The sequence below is a fragment of the Capricornis sumatraensis genome, chromosome 4, assembly GCF_032405125.1.
Source record: "Capricornis sumatraensis isolate serow.1 chromosome 4, serow.2, whole genome shotgun sequence".
In the NCBI taxonomy this organism is placed as follows: domain Eukaryota; kingdom Metazoa; phylum Chordata; class Mammalia; order Artiodactyla; family Bovidae; genus Capricornis; species Capricornis sumatraensis.
In genome coordinates this window covers 37,716,987-37,734,816 of record NC_091072.1, presented here as the reverse complement: position 1 = coordinate 37,734,816, position 17,830 = coordinate 37,716,987, and the positions used below count along the sequence as shown (strand labels likewise).

General features: G+C 42.9%; 1 protein-coding gene across 1 annotated transcript in view; it reads right to left on the bottom strand.

The window, feature by feature from the left end:
* The window catches only part of GPM6A (glycoprotein M6A), a 250,477-nt gene extending 233,022 nt beyond the window's left edge, over positions 1 to 17,455 (bottom strand). The window contains exon 1 of the mRNA XM_068970525.1: positions 17,362 to 17,455. Coding sequence (XP_068826626.1) covers positions 17,362 to 17,365 — 4 coding nt within the window. The 5' untranslated portion in view covers positions 17,366 to 17,455. The remainder of the gene's footprint in view (positions 1 to 17,361) is intronic.
* Positions 17,456 to 17,830: the final 375 nt, after the last annotated feature.

Here is a 17,830-nt window from a genome sequence, read left to right as displayed (position 1 = left end):
GTTTACCCCATGAGGAAATGTTTAGTCTTAAAAGAAAAACCTGCATGATCCAAGACAGAGTTCCCTTCTCATGTAGCCCCAAAATGAACTTCACAGAACCTTAGAACATGGCTTTGCTGCTTGCGCGTCTGTTGTTTTCAGGGCCCGGCTCACTGAAGCCGCGATTGATGTGATCAAATCAAAAATACTCAGAAAGCTTACAAACTATCACAGGAAAGAAAGTGAAAGAGTGTTAGTTGCTCAGTCGTGTCCAACTCTTTGCGACCCCATGGACTAGAGCCTGCCAGGCTCCTCTGTCCATGGAATTCTCCAGGCAATACTGGAGTTGATTGCCATTGCCTTCTCCAGGGAATCTTCCCGACCCAGGGATTGAACCTGGTCTCCTGCATCGCAGGCAGATTTACCTCTGAGCCACCAGGGAAGTAGATCACAGGAAAAAATAAGTCAATTAAAAGGGTCAAGTAAATAATTAAAATCATTTCCGACTCAATCATACATGCTAATGAGATCTTGGGGCAGGATGAATCAACGAAATTTTCAGTTAATCCCAAACCACAATTAATTGCAAGTAAAAAAAAAAAAAAAATGACTGCTCATTCCTCAGAATGGTGGTTCTGAAAGAACACTGGGAAGGTCTGATTCAGCGCCTGTGCCCGCCCTCTTGGTGGAAGTGCTAATGAGCCACGGAATGGCTACAAGGAAGCCAGGGGGATGGAACAGCAAGTGTCTCCCAGCTGCACCACACAAGGTCTTACTGCTCCTGCTCACGCTGCGTGGCCTCTGCCTTCCGGCATGAAAATCCCCTGTTGATTAGACCCTTCGTTCTGTTTTGTACCTTTCAGATTCACCCTGCACAACTGTGACTGTGTCAAACCCCTGTTTAAAACCCTCAATGGCTCCATGTTGCTCTCATAATAAAACTGAAATGGACCTACATGACCCTAAGGTCTGTGCCACGTGGACCCCATGTCTTCCTCCAGACATTGCTCCTTCCATGCTATCTTTATACACCAGTCTACTACACCGGGTTCCCCAAAGTCCACAATCTCCCAGGTCCCCACCGTCAGCCTTCATACTTGTCTAGAATTCTCTGCCCCTCCACGACACATTGGCAGGGGGACAGGCATTGAGAAGTGGCCACTGGTCCACGATGCTTGTGTCTGAGTAAGTCTGTCCAATGCAAAACTGAAATAAAATGCCCCCTTGGAGAGACCAGCTAAGACATTGCTCTCCAAGATCACTATCAGTAGCGAAAGAACTAACATTTTCAGCTCCATCTCCCAGAGCATTTGTCTTCAATCCAAACTTGAGTGACTAATAGGGGTTATTTTTTACTGGATCCTGTCAAATATTGATGCCTGAACTGCAATTATCTACCTGTGTTTCTCCCCCATAGTTCACGAATATCTGATACCACTAACCATGTTTACTTCCACCATCATTATATTTTCAGCTCCTAGAAGACTGCCGGGCACAGAGTAGGTACACAGTGTCTTTCAATCAATATTTATTTAGTGAGTAAATGAATGAAGAAACAATATCACAACCCAAACTCTTCAGCATTGATTAATGCCTCTAGAGGTTCAGTTCTTATCAGTTTCTAGCCAATTCCTCAGAAATAGTTAAACTCTTAAACTGCACATGAAAACAATTTTTATTTAGTTAATTAATCATTTGATCTTAGGTTACTGTTTACTTTTATTCAATGAAAAAGATTTATTAGTCAAAGATAAAGTAATATAATTAGAGTCACAGAGTCTTAGAACTTTATTAGTTGTCTATCTGGAAAATGAACTATGCAAAAACCATACTAAATTGATTTCTGTATAAAAGGTGCTGAGGTAATTTAAAATGATTCTGATTCATTCACTGAGGTATTAGAAATAGAAGATGATTCTTTCCAAAACCATGATAACAGTTGCTTTGAAGCCCTCACATGCACTAAGAATTAAAACAGGCTATTCACATTAGAAAATTCAGTGATTTAGACTTTTTAATTCAGTCATCCAATTTTAATAAATCATAAGATACTTTACACTTCTGCTTTTCACCTGTTTGGGGGTTTTTTACTTAAGTTTCTAACTCACTGTCTGTGGTTTATAATACGATGTCTCTCAAACTAATTTCTTATGTCAAAAACATCCTTTTGTTCACTGCAAGCAATTAAATAAACCAAATGTTATAGTAGGACATTGCAATTCAGAACCAGAGGTATGTACCACACAAACTCAGTAAGTAAAGGTTTACAACAAGGAGCACCAACTATTCTAGAGGCTTGACTATGTATAGGTAGAGAGAAAGATAATGTGGTAGTAAGCTCCATTGACCAAATCCTGCCACAAGTCAGGGACGAGGCATTCACATAGAACCCACTGCTTCTTCTCATCACTGTGACCCTACGAGTAATGCAGAACGGCCACAGTGAGAAGCTACAGCTCAGAGAACACCACCACGTTACGCCAACTGCATAACCAACAAGCAGAAGTACCTAGACGTACAAAACAAACCAAACAAATGAAAAAGAATGGAATAACATTAGAAAAATAAAACAAATGAACTCCTGCATTCCCTAATACGGCTGGATATGAGGACATTTACATAATGAACCACTGGAGATTGCCTGGTTCCTTAAAAATCATTAAATAATCTGTAAACCAAGACTAATATGCTAGTATATTCATTGGAATCAGTTTTAAAGACTTAAAGTAATATTTCATTCTTTGGATAAATGATTGATAGACAAATCAAAGAAGCAGATTTTTAGAACAGCTTGAATAATTAGTGACCAAAATTAACCACATCTGAGACAGAAGAATTCTTCAAAGTTAGACTTTCCAATATGACATGACTATAAAATAATCAGAATGTGCTAATAATGGAAATTTCAACCATGAATTGAGAAAATATTCATATCTTAAATATTCTTACATAATAAAAAAAAACACATAAAACCAAGTGTTTGTAGTATTTTATTTAGTATTCTCTCTTGAGAGTGCCAAGTGTTATTAAATAAAATAAGCAACTTACTGCAATGCTTTGAATTTAAAATAAACAATAAAAGCCTTATTGTGCTTTAATAATATCTTGGAATGAGGGGTTTAAAATTTGCTTGATGAATGCATTCTATACAAATGGACTTCACATGTTCTGATTTTTAAGATCATCCCTAGACATCTTTGGAGCAATGTCTTAATCTTTACTCTAGCTTATTCCTAATACTATATCCTATCCATAAAAGCCATAGCCAATCAGTTTATCCCTAAGAAAACATATGACTACACTGTGCATTGGTTTTGAAAAATAAGCACCAAGGGCTTCCCTGATAGGTCAGTTGGTAAATAATTCACCTGCAGTGCAGGAGACTCCAATTTGATTCCTGTGCTGGGAAGATCCGATGGGGAAGGGACAGGCTACCCACTATAGTATTCTGGCCTGGAGAATTCCATGGACTACAGTCCATGGGGTTGCTAAGAGTCGGACACGACTGAGCAACTTTGACTTTCACTTTCTTTCATCCACAGTTTCTTGTATGATAGACTTAAAAAAATTACGACTAAAGACTTAGTAAGACAAACTTACTTTCACAGTTTCATTTATGTGTGTGTATGTACACACTCACGTATGTTTATATGTATTGAGTATTATCTCCTAGTCTGACATTGTTAAATTATTTTAACATGTTGTTGTTGTTTAGTCACTCAGTCCTGTCTGACTCTTTTGCGACCCCATGGACTGTAGCCTGCCAGGTTCCTTTATCCATGGATTTCCCAGTCAAGAATACTGGAGTGAGTTGCCATTTCCTTCTCCAGGGGATCTTCCTAACCAGGGATCAAACCCGTGTCTCCTGCATTGGCAGGCAGATTCTTTACCACTGAGCCACCAGGAAAGCCCTTTATTTTAATAAATTGCATCATTTATTCTTCTGAACTTCAGGTAGTCCAGGGTGTTATTATTGTGTCTACAAATATCAAATAAAATAACTAACTGAAGCTCAGGGAGTTCAGATCACCTTTCCAAAGCAGTGACTCCAGGAACTGAAAACAGACTTCTCTAAACTAAAAAATGCAAAAAAGTGCCATGAATTTGCCACGAAAGTTTATTTATTCAGATTCACTTAGAAATTAATGAATTGGAGAATACAAAATTCTATTCAAGTTGATTTCAAAAGTAAAATAACATAACCTTTTTTTCTCACCATTAACCCATTTGGGAGAAGTTTAAACTTTATATGCCTCTAAAAGAGTCCTTATGTTGGGAGAAATTACAAATATATATGACTTGTAAAAAAAGAAAAAAAAAATCTCTATTCATATTTTATATCATAGTAGAATTTAATACCAAAAATTACTCACCTAGAAAAATAAAATAATTATAGCTCTTCTCAAGATACCACGGTCAAGTGCAAAATGTCCTGAGTCTTTGTTGAAAATAAAACCTGAGTATCTGCTGTCATTGTAGCAAGTTCAATGAACTTCTTGTTATTGCTGGATATGTTTGTCTTTGTAACCCAAGCAATGGTACCCAACAACTTGGCACTTAATCATTTTAAAATTAAAAGATTAAGTCCACTGAAAGCCTAATTATGAAAGCTGGAAGAAAAAAATAGGGGAAAAAAGGAGTGCAAATAATTTCAAGCTTAGTACACAAATAACCTTGGAAAGGAATGCTTAATTAACTCTATGGTGTTGTTCTCCAAGAAAAGAATATATTCATTTTCCCTAGGAAATTAAACTTTTCTGTAGTTAGATATTCAAAGACTAAAGAAACTTAATTGAGATTCTTAAAAGATAGTAAGCAGGACTTGTTGCTATGACTCCAACAACCAGCATGCTGCTTAATCAGCACCCATGGCAATCACTGAGAGGAAATGGCTATTTTAGTTCTTAGTTTTCCTTCTAAAGATGCAGGGATCAAAACTGAAATTTGACCTAGAAGCTGTCATGGTTCTAAAGCTGCATGACAAAAGGTTTGGCAAGTGTTAATAAGAATAGGAAAACAACAACCAACAAAGCAGTCAGATTTCTCAAACCTTCAGGACAGTAAAGTGCAGCAGACCAGCCAAGAGCCTAACAGCCAAAGATTATACCCAATGTGCCGTGATGGGCATGCTCACTGCTCTAATCTGTTGTCAGTGATCAAAGACGAGATGTTTTCTCATACTGAACACCCAGTAAATAAACAGTGAGCTACAGCCACTGGGACGGAAGAAGCAAGCCAGTGACCAAGAAAACAGAAGGACCGGCTGGACCTGAGAGCAAACAGCTACTTGCACCTCGATTCTGCCGTCTGCGCAAGAACTGAAGGATCAGGGTCAAGTCTGCTGGTGCTGCTGAGCAGTCAGAGGTAGAAACACACTGCCTGAACACACCTGCACCCAGAGCTTTGCCCACATGGAGCTCCACGTATGGAGAAAGCCGCAGTGGAAAATGACCAGACATCCTTACAGACATCCAATTAGTCTTTGGAAATTCACCTATCCAGAACTCTTTAATTATATAGTGTTTCATTTTAACTATGTTGCTTTGGGTCAGTCCCTTACACAGAAGATGGGAGAGAACTGAATGAATCTGTCAACCTCAGGGATACAGTCTTCTTCAAAGACTCAAAGGGAGGGGTATGTGCACATCTGTGGCTGATTCACTTTGCTGTGCAGTAGGGACTAACACAACATTGTAAAGCAACAATACATCAACAAAAATTAATTAAAAATAAAATTAATAACATTTTAAAATAATAAAAAAAGCATTATTTTGAACTTTAAAAGCCAAAGTAAAGCAAAAAAAAAAAAAAGAGAGGATAAAACAGAGTGGCAAAAAAAAAAAGAAAGGAAATAGAAAAAAGGCCCAGAATTAGGGCAGCCTACAGGTCAGAATGTGAAACTTAAGGTGTTAAGAAAAAGGATCTTTCTTCTCTGCCCTTCATCTCATATCATGCACAGTAAGTATAAAGACATGAAAAAAGGAGACAATATTGCATAATGCTAAATAATTAGGGATTTAAAAAACTATTAAATCCTCTCATTATCATTACTTAACTATATCACATTCTTTGGTATCAAAAGTTTCAAGCTTTTAATTTTCAATTTAATTTGAATAGCATAATTGTCCACTAAGTTATAATCTGTAATTAAATACATTGAATTATTTCATTCATAATTAAGTGGATGTCCTAACATCTCTGAGTCAAATTTTTATAAATGTCTGATTATTTCACACAGTCAATGGGAAATTGGATCTTAAGAGCTTGTTTTAAGGTTCTATTTTTGGGGGAGGGAATCCAACCGCATACTCTTAGTAAAACACTCTTTCATCCGGAAAGTTTGCCATCTTGCACAGTTTCTAGGGAGGACCACCTGGGTAGCAGGAACGAAGAGAGCCTTCCTCTGGACAGGTAGATCCACACAGCAATCCTGAATCCCTTGGGCTGACCTAAGTCATGCCAGATCATCCTCATAGTTATTGATGTGGGATATATGAAGTTTAGTTCATTGGCAATTGCCTGAATTGAGAATATTTTCAGTTTGTTTATGTTTGTTCTTGATAGCTTCGTTCTCTCTCTCATCAGAACACCACCTTCCGGTTGGTATTCTAACAGAAAATTTCTCTTCTCATTATCTCTTCTGATTCCTTCCTTTCTGCTACATCTGTAACTAGATCTGATAATTTCCCTATCGCTCCCTGGCTGAAAGGCTACAGTTGCATGCTCTTGCATTAGAACCATTTTCTCAATCCTTATATGAAGACTTCCACCTATGCTGCAGTGATCCAGGCTCTTGGACAAAAGAACATTTGCAAAAGGGTGCTTGGGGTTCTGGGCTGTGACTGAATGGAAGAAGAGTAACGATGCTTATGCTAAAGCTGAAGCTCCAATACTTTGGGCACCTGATGCAAAGAATCAACTCCCTGGAAAAGACACTGATGCTTGGGAAAGACTGAAGGCAAAAGGAGAAGGGGGCAGCAGAGGATGAGATGGTTAATTAACATCACCTGACTCAAGGGACACAAATTTGAGCAAACTCCTGGAGATAGTGGAGGACAGAGGAGCCTGGTGTGCTACAGTCCATGAGGTCACAAAGAGTCAGACACAACTTAGTGACTCAGTGACAATGATGGGCTAGCGCAGAGGGAAATCAAATGAGGTAGCCAGGGCTCAGAGGACAATGAGTGGGTTTAGAGGTGGAGTACCAGAGTGAGGGGCAGAGGGTGAGATGCTGTGACCAGCAGACCCTGCTTTGCCCACTGCCGGGCACCACTGTCAGGTGTTCTCCATGATCGGAAGCCCTCAGGGGCACAATGGGAATCACACCCTCCAGAGTCGTGCATTGTTACTGATGCTGTAGCAAGACTGGCTTTAATTTAGACACTCAGCAAATCCCACTTAACAACAAAATCCAGGCGTGAGTTATGAGAACCTGTGTGTGTCAAGGGAGGGTGGGGAGGGTGGAAATGACTAATCTTGAAAGGGTTGAAAACACTCATGAGATCTGGGGGGACATCACAGAAGAGCTGACGACGTGTTCTACAAAGGAACAGGAGTGGCAGGAAGTCAGTCAGCTGCAGCGGTCAGTCAGAAAGCGAAGCAGACAAATACCCTGAACATCAAAGAGGCAGACTTCCACGAGGGTGGCACCCCACGTCCCAGTCCAGAGGTCATGGGGGGAGGTGGAAAAATTCATAGCAGAGAGCCGGAGCGGGGAAGCAGACTCAGGTGGGCCCCGAGCACGCTCAGCCCACCTCCTGGGCTCTGGCCACACCTCCACCCCTCCTTCTGACAGAATCACACACGCCCAGATTCCCTTCATGGTCCTGCATTCAGAAAACCTCCCTGGATGAATGCAGCCTCCGTGGGTCTCTCCCATCCTGGGCCGACGGCTTTCGCAATCATTACATTAGTCTAGATCTCTGTTATCTAATTTTCTCAAATTCTCGGATGGTTTTCTACGCATGTGATTTTTGTATCTCCCAATTGATATACAAGTACTTTTGAAGCAGAAATGAGAATCTGGGCTTTATGCATCTTTCGCTGTCATGAAGTGTAGAAAGGTGAGCATGCTTGGTCCAATCAATATTAAAACACACTTAAGAGGCTGCTTGTGTTGGAAGGAGTAGTCTTTTTAGTTTTTTTACTTTCTTAAATTTTTTCAGCTTTGATGAGGTATAATTGACAAACTTGTATATATGTGTGTGTGTGTGTGTGTGTGTGTGTGTGTGTGTTTGTATTTAACATGGTGATATAGATAGACATTGTGAATGATGACCATGATTAAGTTAATTAACACATCCATCACCTCACAAAGTTACCTCTTTTTCCATGGTGACAAGCTTAAGATCTAGTCTCTAGTAACTTCAAGTATATAATATAGAGCATTATTTTACTATGGAAGTGTTGGTGGCCTTAGGTACAATGATTCTGTGATAATGATGATTTTAATATGAAGCAATGAGGTTGTTGTTATGGTTCAGTTGCCAAATCATGTCCAACTCTTTCCAACTCCATGGACTGCAGCACTCCAGGCTTCCCTGTACCTCACCATCTCCCAGAGTTTGCCCAAGTCCATGTCCATTGAATCGGTGATGCCATCCAACCATCTCATCCTCTGTCACCTCCTTCTCCTCCTGCCCTCAATCTCTCCCAGCATCAGGGTCTTTTCCAAAGAGTCAGCTGTTCGCATCAGGTGGCCAAGGTATTGGAGCTTCAGCTTCAGCATCAGTCTTTCTAATGAATATTCAGGGTAGATTTCCTTTAAGATGGACTGGTTTGATCTCCTTGCAGTCCAGGGGACTCTAGCACCACAGTTCGAAAGCATCAACTCTTTGTCACTCAGCCTTCTTTATGGTCCAGCTCTCACATCCGTACATGACTTCGAGAAAAAGACCATAGCCTAGACTATACAGAGCTTTGTCAGCAAAGTGATGTCTTTGCTTTTTAATACACTGTCTAGGTTTGTCATAGCTTTCCTGCCAAAAAGCAATCTTCTGATTTTCACTGGTATTTTTAAATTGTTTACCTCCTTTGAGTTTAGTTATCACTTTACTTACCTCCCAGTTAAACAGGATGTATGTATCATGTTATATAAAAGGAATTTTATTAAGGTAATGCTGAGAAATGGTTGAAACTAAATAATAACACTCAGTAGTGATCTCTACTTCATTTATACCTAAGGAACCAATTACTTTAAAATTGTGCACTTATATAAAATAGTTGCTCTGGATTTTTCTTTAGAGGCTTCTCACCCTGAGTTTAATTTCTCATCTATTAACAAACAAAATTATATTCTTCTTTGTAAATTTTTCTTTTGGAAGGAAAGAATCTATCAAACAGTAACAATAATGGACCTTTGTCACACATATATGTAGCATCTCATTATGAATTTTTGTTCTTTTTGTACTATTTCATAGAAAACCTGAAGCAGGACTGCAGAAAACCCCCTTAGTATCCAACGTTCATTATTTGTGCTTCAAACTTAGACTGAAGTAGACAGCTGACTTATCTCAATTACAGAAAATGTCCATTAAAATAAATACATTACTGTGTATCATTAGATTGGCCAAACAGTGCATTCATGTTTTTCCATAAGACGGTTAAGCATACAATGCATGAGAGATGATAGCGGGAGGTGAAGCTGGAGAGGACCAGTGGGGCAAGAAGAATCGTGCTGGCATGGGTTGTTTGGATCATCACGTGGGTGATTTGGGAGGAGACCAAGGAGAGGAGGTGACTGGCAGTGGGAAAACTACCCACATCCAGGCTGGAGCAGGTGAGGACACAGGACGAGACAGTGTGGGCATTCAGACGTGTGATGACATCCGCTCAACAAGGCCAGGCATACTGGAGTCATCAAGAAAAACAAAGAGAAGGAAGAGGGCAAAGGAAGAGAGGAGGGAGCCAGCCAGACTCAGGAAGGAGAATTCCATTTTGCAGGCATTGAGACTGAAGCCTGCAAGCGGTGGCTGGGGGGGACATAGCTGACCCTTGAGCACATGGAGCCAGATTTATGTGCACATAAGTAACGCTTGACAGAGAAGGCAATGGCACCCCACTCCAGCACTCCTGCCTGGAAAATCCCATGGACGGAGGAGCCTGGTGGGCTGCAGTCCACGGGGTCGCTGAGGGTCAGACACAACTGAGCGACTTCACTTTCACTTTTCACTTTCATGCATTGGAGAAGGAAATGGCAACCCACTCCAGTGTTCTTGCTTGGAGAATCCCAGGGACGGGGGAGCCTGGTGTGCTGTCTATGGGGTCACACAGAGTCGGACACGACTGAAGTGACTTAGCAGTAGCAGCAGCAGCAAGTAACACTTGAAATCCTGAGACAGGAAATCGTCAGTTATTTTCTGGGGGAGAGTTACCGTAAACTGGAGAGCACCGTCCCATCAACAGGCTAAGATGTGCCTGGTAGGATGGACAGAGGAGCTCAACAGAGACTTAGGCTAAGTCTCAGCAAGGCCCAGGTGAGGAAAGGCAGCAGCAAGGGGCTCAGCAAGCTTGATGGGGGACGGAAGCTTCTGGAAGAGCTAGTTCTCCAGGCTTCATCCTCAACACTGGTTGAACCTCATGTGAGAACTGCAGGTCCACCTCTCAAGCCCAAACTTTCTCATCTCAAATCTTGGCAGTGGGACCCACAGACCGGTACTTAGCACATTCTCCAAGTTATTCTACTCAGACAATAGCCTCAGAGGCTCTGGAACAAGATGTCTTACAGCAACAGCCAGAGATAGTGATTTTGCTATCATTATATAGTTCGGGTTATCTCAAATATTATAGAGAAAGTAGTGAGCGACCATTCTGACAGGTTGTCTTAACAAACTAAAGAAGAATTTAATTCCATGTCATCGTACCTTCTGAATTCCTCAGGCACTCTTCCAGTCCTATCGGTTATACAGGTCAGGCCTTTATCTCCTGTTGCGATGTAGTTCTGTCTGTCTGCCATGTCATGAGTGCTGGGGACAGAGTATGTGGCTTCGGATTATCTATCCTCATTCCCTCACCTCTTGTCAAACAGTCGAAAATAGAATGACCTCAAATCAGTCAGGTTGCAACCATCAGAATCTAATTCTTTTTTAAGGCCTCTAAGTTTCTAGGTTGAAACTAATTCTGTCCTTGACTTTAAACCCATCTCCTTTACCCTATTTTTTCTTTGTTTTTCAATCATCTAAGGAGAAAGACCTATATTTTTGTAACCATAAATGTCAGCTCTCTTTCCAATTAAAAATAGTAAAATGAGACTTACACTTAAAGTTTTAATAAACTGACAGTTACATATTTAATTTAGAAACGTATCTTTCAAAAAAAAGCGATAGTTAAGACTATACTTATTTTTAGTTGCACCATACCAACTGCGTATTTCATACAGTCAACACATTCTTGAAAAATACAGCAACCTTCTGAACTGTTCACTACAAAACATTTAGTTTAGTGTGACAAGAAGATACTGAATAAAGGATTTATACATTTCAATTTATGACAAACTCCAACTTAAGTAAAATAAACAGTAATTTACAATAGCCTTAGAAACTTCAAATTGAAATTAAAATAAAGAAATGCCAGCTGATTATATCTGAAATTATTCTGAGTAGAGCTTACCCCAGCACTTCACTAACACACTTCCACCCAGGCATGAATTTCCACACTCAAATGTTTTCCTGTGAAACTAGTGTGACTATCTGGATGTCTTTACAGCTCTCACGAAAGCATCGATCTTTTATCATATGTGATTCAGAAATTTGCTGTATGACACAGGGAACTGAAACCTGGTGCTCTTGTGACAGTCTGATGGGGTGGGAAGTGGCAGGGAGATTCAAGAGGGAGGGGTATATGTACACCTATTGCCGATTCATGCTCTCAGGTCCTTCTGTCCTTGAACTGGCATGCTCCTCCCTTGACTCTGACTATCCCCAATGATTTCTGTGAGCATTAGCATGCAGAAGTGGTGCTCTAGAACCTACGATGTTCTAGCAGGTCTTGCAGCTTATAGAGGTCTTGCAGCTTCTGCCTAGGTTTTTTCCTGGAACACTTTTCCAAGGATGTACCCCCTTGGAACCCAGCCACCATGCTGCCTAAAGTCCAAGCCACTTGCAGGCAGCTCCACCTGAACTCCCAACCAGTAGCCAGCATCCACCGTCAGCTACAGGTACGAGCCGCTTTAAGCAACCAGCCCAATCAAGTCTTCAGATGCCTGACCCTCAGCATATACTGAACTGCAAGGCAGGAGACCTCAAATAAGAATTGCTCAGCAGTAAAGTCCACAGAACCATAGAGATAATAACAATTTGTTTTAATTCACTAGTTATAAGGATACATGGTATGCAGCAGAGATAACCAAAATATTAATTTATCTTTCTTTGCTCAGGATCAAACTTTTATAATTTTCTAGGGAGAAGGCAATGGCACCCCACTCCAGTACTCTTGCCTGGAAAATCCCATGGACAGAGAAGCCTGGTAGGCTGCAGTCTATGGGGTCGCTAAGAGTTGGATACAACTGAGCGACTTCACTTTCACTTTTCACTTTCATGCATTGGAGACGGAAATGGCAACCCACTCCAGTGTTCTTGCCTCCCAGGGACGGGGGAGCCTGGTGGGCTTTTGTCTGTGGGGTCACACAGAGTCGGACACGACTGAAGTGACTTAGCAGCAGCAGCAGCAGCAGCAGCAGGCCATATAACATACTAGTGGGCTTCCCAGGTGGTTCAGTTCAGCTCAGCCCAGTCACTCAGTTGTGTCCAACTCTTTGTGACCCCGTGGACTGCAGCACACCAGGCCTCCCTGTCCATCACCAGCTTCCAGAGTTTACTCAAACCCATGTCCATAGAGTTAGTGATGCCATCCAACCATCTCATCCTCTGTCGTCCCCTTCTCCTCCCACCTCAATCTTTCCCAGCATCAGGGTCTTTTCCAATGAGTCAGTTCTTCACATCAGATGGCCAAAGTACTGGAGTCCCAGGTGGCACTAGTGGTAAAGAACTCACCTGTCAATGCAGGAGACATAAGAGACACAGGTTCAATCCCTGGGTTGGGAAGATCCCCTGGAGGAGGGCAGGGCAACCCACTCCAGAATTCCTGCCAGGGAAATCCCATGGACAGAGGAGCCTACAGTCCTCTGGGCTCCTCTGGTGGATTATAGTCCATAGGATCGCAAAGAGTTGGACATGACTGAAGTGACTTAGCACAGCAAAGCATGTAATATACTAGAGGCCAACTGACCCTTAAAAAGTTTCAACTAGTCGTTTATCATCTTTAAAATATTCTTGGTTTGTTTCATGGAAATAGCTCAAGCTTAACTTTTTACATGTTTTTTATTAATTATTACTAACTATTATTAAATCAAGATCTGAGCTACACAAATGTATAGAATCATGAACGACCCTTCATCAAACAAAAAAGAAAACAGGATCCCTAACGTCTGCATAATCCACCTAAAGATTATCATTTGCTTCTCCGACTTCAAATCCTGCCTCTCTGTACCTTGTTCGTAACTACCTCTAGGGGGTCATACTTTCCCAAAGAAAAAAAGCATGAATTTGAGATGATACCACATGTCATTATTCTTGGCTTAAATTTGCAAATAATTTTCAGATCCTTAACCAAGATCCTTTTAACTGAAACCAAATGACATCAAAATATTTCCATCTGATGTTTTCTTCTTGTCAAAATTTGTGGACTCCTAGATCTAACACTGAAAGTTAAAGATGTCACACTTCACTGTTCTAATTTCAGGGCACTGATACATGTTATGTGGTTGATATTTCTCTTCCTGCAGACAGTGTTTATCCTCCTTCCCTTTCCCTCAACCAGCCCTCCACATACCTGTTCACCTCCAAACAGGTAACTTATTACATGGATTTACTGCTCACCAAAGGTTGGTGACCTTCTAACCTTTATTTTCCTTCTTATTCTTGTGCTCTGATTAATTTATCACTGTATGTTTCCAATTTACTAACATATGTGTTAACATGTTTAGCCATCACCATTTAATTAACATCTCAAAAATAAAATTTATCTTCTGTCCAAAGCATCTGGGAAGTAAACCATCTGTTTTATTCTTTAAAAACTCTATCAAGGGGTCTACTATATCCCCAATCCTCAAGGTTTCAAATCTCCAGAAAATGCTTCTTATTCAATCTCCTCTTTATCACTTAATTTCCTAATTTTAGACTTTTAATTAGAAATATCATTCATCCATCTTTCTTTCTCCATTTCCATCAGTGCTACTATTTCACCGCAACTGAACTAGACATGGACCATAACACTTCAGGATTACTGTGACAACTGGTTCTGCCCTAATTTATCCTTTATCTTAAACAACACTGCTCAATTTGTCTTCCTCAAGCACTAATTTCACTACAATTCCTCTCTACTCAAGAATATTCCATGATTTCCTCTTTCCTATTATATACATTCTAAATTCCTCAGGTTGCTTTTGAAGGCTATCCAAAATCAAGTCTCATCCTGCCAATCCATTCTGTCAGTCGTGTCTTACTGCTCCATGAAATTCTTTCAGCTCTGCTCAGGGATCCATTACTCTTTGCGGAATACCTGTCTCCTCCCCAAATCCTTCACATCCCTTCAAGCATCACCAAGTTCAGAGCCACTCCCTCCATGAAACTTTCCATAATATCTTCTGTGTAATGTTCAACACCACTTTTTAAATACAACAAGGAACACTGAGTGATGCAGTGAGAGGAGAAATTTAAAATATTCCCCCACCTGTCTCACACCGGAGCCTGCAATTTCATAATTAGTGACTGTGCAGGTTCAAGTCAACCTTGTAGCTAAGAAACAAATATTCTTACCGATGAGTCAGTCCCATACCTTTTCCGTATGAAATATTTCATCATATCTTTTGTCCAGAGCAAAACTTGGGGGCAGAGAGGAAGCCCACTGCATACCTTGATAAGCTGAAGGCATCACTGAGAAAATAAAATAAAAGGAGGAAGCAAGGGATACTAAACCTCAATTTGCCTGCTTAGCAAATAACGTGGGTTTTTTTTTTTTTTGAGAAATGGCCTTGTGCATTATATATATAACTATCAATTATTCAGAATATTTTGATTAACCAATTACTTTCATTCTTCCATGATGCTAGAGCATGGATTTCTTCTTCTGAGTCAAGCAAGAATTGATGGCTATATTCACCCCCACAGCACCATCTTCCTTTCTTGAAATGATACATTTCAGTTGTCATGACACCAGGAAAAGATGGACTTACCCTGCTGGCACAGTCAGGCATTCAGCTACACTGCCTTCCCCCTTATCCTAGCAATTTGGACGCCAATGCTAAGTCCTCACCCTCTACTACCTCTAAATAAAAGAAGTGCAAAGTAATGAAGTTCTGTGCTTTTCACAAGTGACTTAAAAGATGAGGAGAAAGATGACCTTAAGTGACCAAGTGTTTTCTCTCTCGTTTCTGGACAGATTTCCTTCCTTCCTTCTCTCATGTTGCCCGCCCCTCCTTCCAGGGCTTTTGCTATGTGTGGACTGCGCGTCTGGGTCTCTGTCCTGAGCTCTGGCCTCAGACCCTCATTTCCAGACCACCCATTCGTCCTTTCTTCTACCGCCCAGCCCGCTGGGTTTTCACCGGCTTCCTCAACCCACTCTTTCCTACTAGCCATCTGACAGCTCTATGAGCTTTTAGTGACCTCAATCACAATAAGAAAATGCAGTCCATTTATGGCAGAAAAAGGAACAGACAAATTTCAGCTGTCAGTTTACAGGTAGGATAGAGAAGTTCTAAGAGTCAGAGGCCAAACTCAGTCTGATCAGAGGGTTCAGGGGCTAACCTCACCTCCTCTCCAGGAGAACACTCTGCTGTAACCTGAGATCCTGTCTAATTTGTTGAGGTAAAAGCCAAGACCTACCTTCTTCATTATAGTTTGGAAATGCAAGCTGGGGAAATAATTTACTTCAAAATTATGTACACCTTACCCTTGGATGGATAGTCCACTCAAGCTTAAGGTCACTCTTCCTGGAGGCTTTATGCAGTATACAAAATAGCATCTTAAATGCTTTCAGTGAAGTGAATAGATTACTTCACTGAAACTCAATTATGCTGGGTTTTCCCATTTATGAGAGCTTTTCCTTTCTATGTGTTATTCTAACAAGAGTTTATATGACCATGTACAACAAAAGAAACAGCCTGAAACTCATTCTGCCATGCTTGGGGGAAAAAGTGTTTTATCTTTCCCTTTTAAATGGAACATTTTCCTTCTGTTTCAGAAAACTTTTTAAAGACAGCTCATGCTGCAGATCATTTGCAAGACTAGTTTATTCACAGGCCCTTAAAAATAGGACTTTTTAAAACTTTTCCAGAGTCATGCAACAGACTATGAATGTCGACCACAATTAACATTCATAGGCAAAAATGTCCTCAGCTTTCTCTGTCCTCCTTTCTTCCAAGTTGGCCAGCGTCTATAAACTCCACCGATTAGCAGTCAGAGCACCCCTACCCCTCGAGCCTGTGGGAACTTAGGAATTTCCACCCGAGCACGTCAATCCCCAAGGCCTCCTTCACTCTGGAAGAAATCCCTCACGACAAAGGACAAGGGAGAGGCCGGGGGAGGGGCGTAATGGACTTGGCCGAGAAGAAACGAGAACGCAGGCACTGAAGGGTCAGTCCGGGCTGCCCGCCGATCCCTAATCAGCACAAAAAGCGGCCGCGCCGGCGGCTCCTTGGACCGCGCCTGCGGGAAGCGTGGTTCCAGCCCTCCGCCCCCCGCGCGCGGCTCAGAGCTCTTCTCCCGGGACGCCACCTCCTCCAGCACCGGTCCCCGCACCGGGTTCCCCGACCCCAGCCACTCACACCCAGGTGCCGCCCCTAAACTCCAAAGCGGAAGCGGGGGCGGGGGGCAGTCGGTCTAGAAACTTGAGCGGAGCGGCGCTCGCGCACCCCAGCGCCCTGGGACCTGGACCGGGTCGCACCCCGCTCCCACTGGCCCGTCTCACCCCGAGGCAGGTCAGCCTTCAGCCTTAACTTGCAGCCTTTTGCGCAACGATGGCACTCGGTGGAGGCGGAGGCTGGAAAGTGTCCCTCCTCGCCCTGCCCCGGCGCCTTACCGCACGCAGACCGCTGCGAGTGGAAGTTGCGCGAAGTCCCCACTCCCCGCGCCCCGTCTCAGCTGGCTCCTGGGGCGCACGTGGGGACAGCCCCCCCAGCCTCGAACTCTGCGCCCCCCGTGACGCCCACGCGCGGCGACCCCCTCTGGACCGCGGTCCTCCCCCGGCGCCCACCTCCCGCCGCCGCGTGGCTCGCGGAGAAAAGTCCACAGGCTGTTGGGGGGAGGTGTGCAATCCCAGGCCGGCCGGCCGACACCCGCTTTCTTCCCGAGGCCGAGCCCCGGGGCGCCCCGCGGGCTGCACACTCACCCATGGCGCCGCGTCCCGCTGCCCGGCAGCCCCTCCAAGCGCTGGCGGCCGACGCAGCGCGGGCCCGAGAGCTCCGCGCGCCTCTCCTGCTTCGCGCCGCGCAAGTGACAGCCTCGCCCCTCCCAGCGGAGCCGGCTCCCGGGGCTCCTGGCACCCGGCGGCCGCGCAGACCCCTCCCTCTTCCCACCTGCTCGGCGGACAACTGGCTGTGGCCTCGCGGTTCCCGCCGCTCCCCTCCCCAGCCCCCTTTCCCGCCCTGATCACGTCCACTTGGCCGGCCACTTGCAAACACCTCCCCCTGGAATACGTTGAATCCACATTACACGCTCGCCCCGTCTCAGGGCACACGGATGACCTGGTAGCCAAGATCATAACCTGTAACCTGGAAACCCTAACCAGGAAAGCTGATTCCAGAGGAGTTTGATAGGATGATTTCCCTAAAAATCTTCTCTTGCTTTCAATACACTAG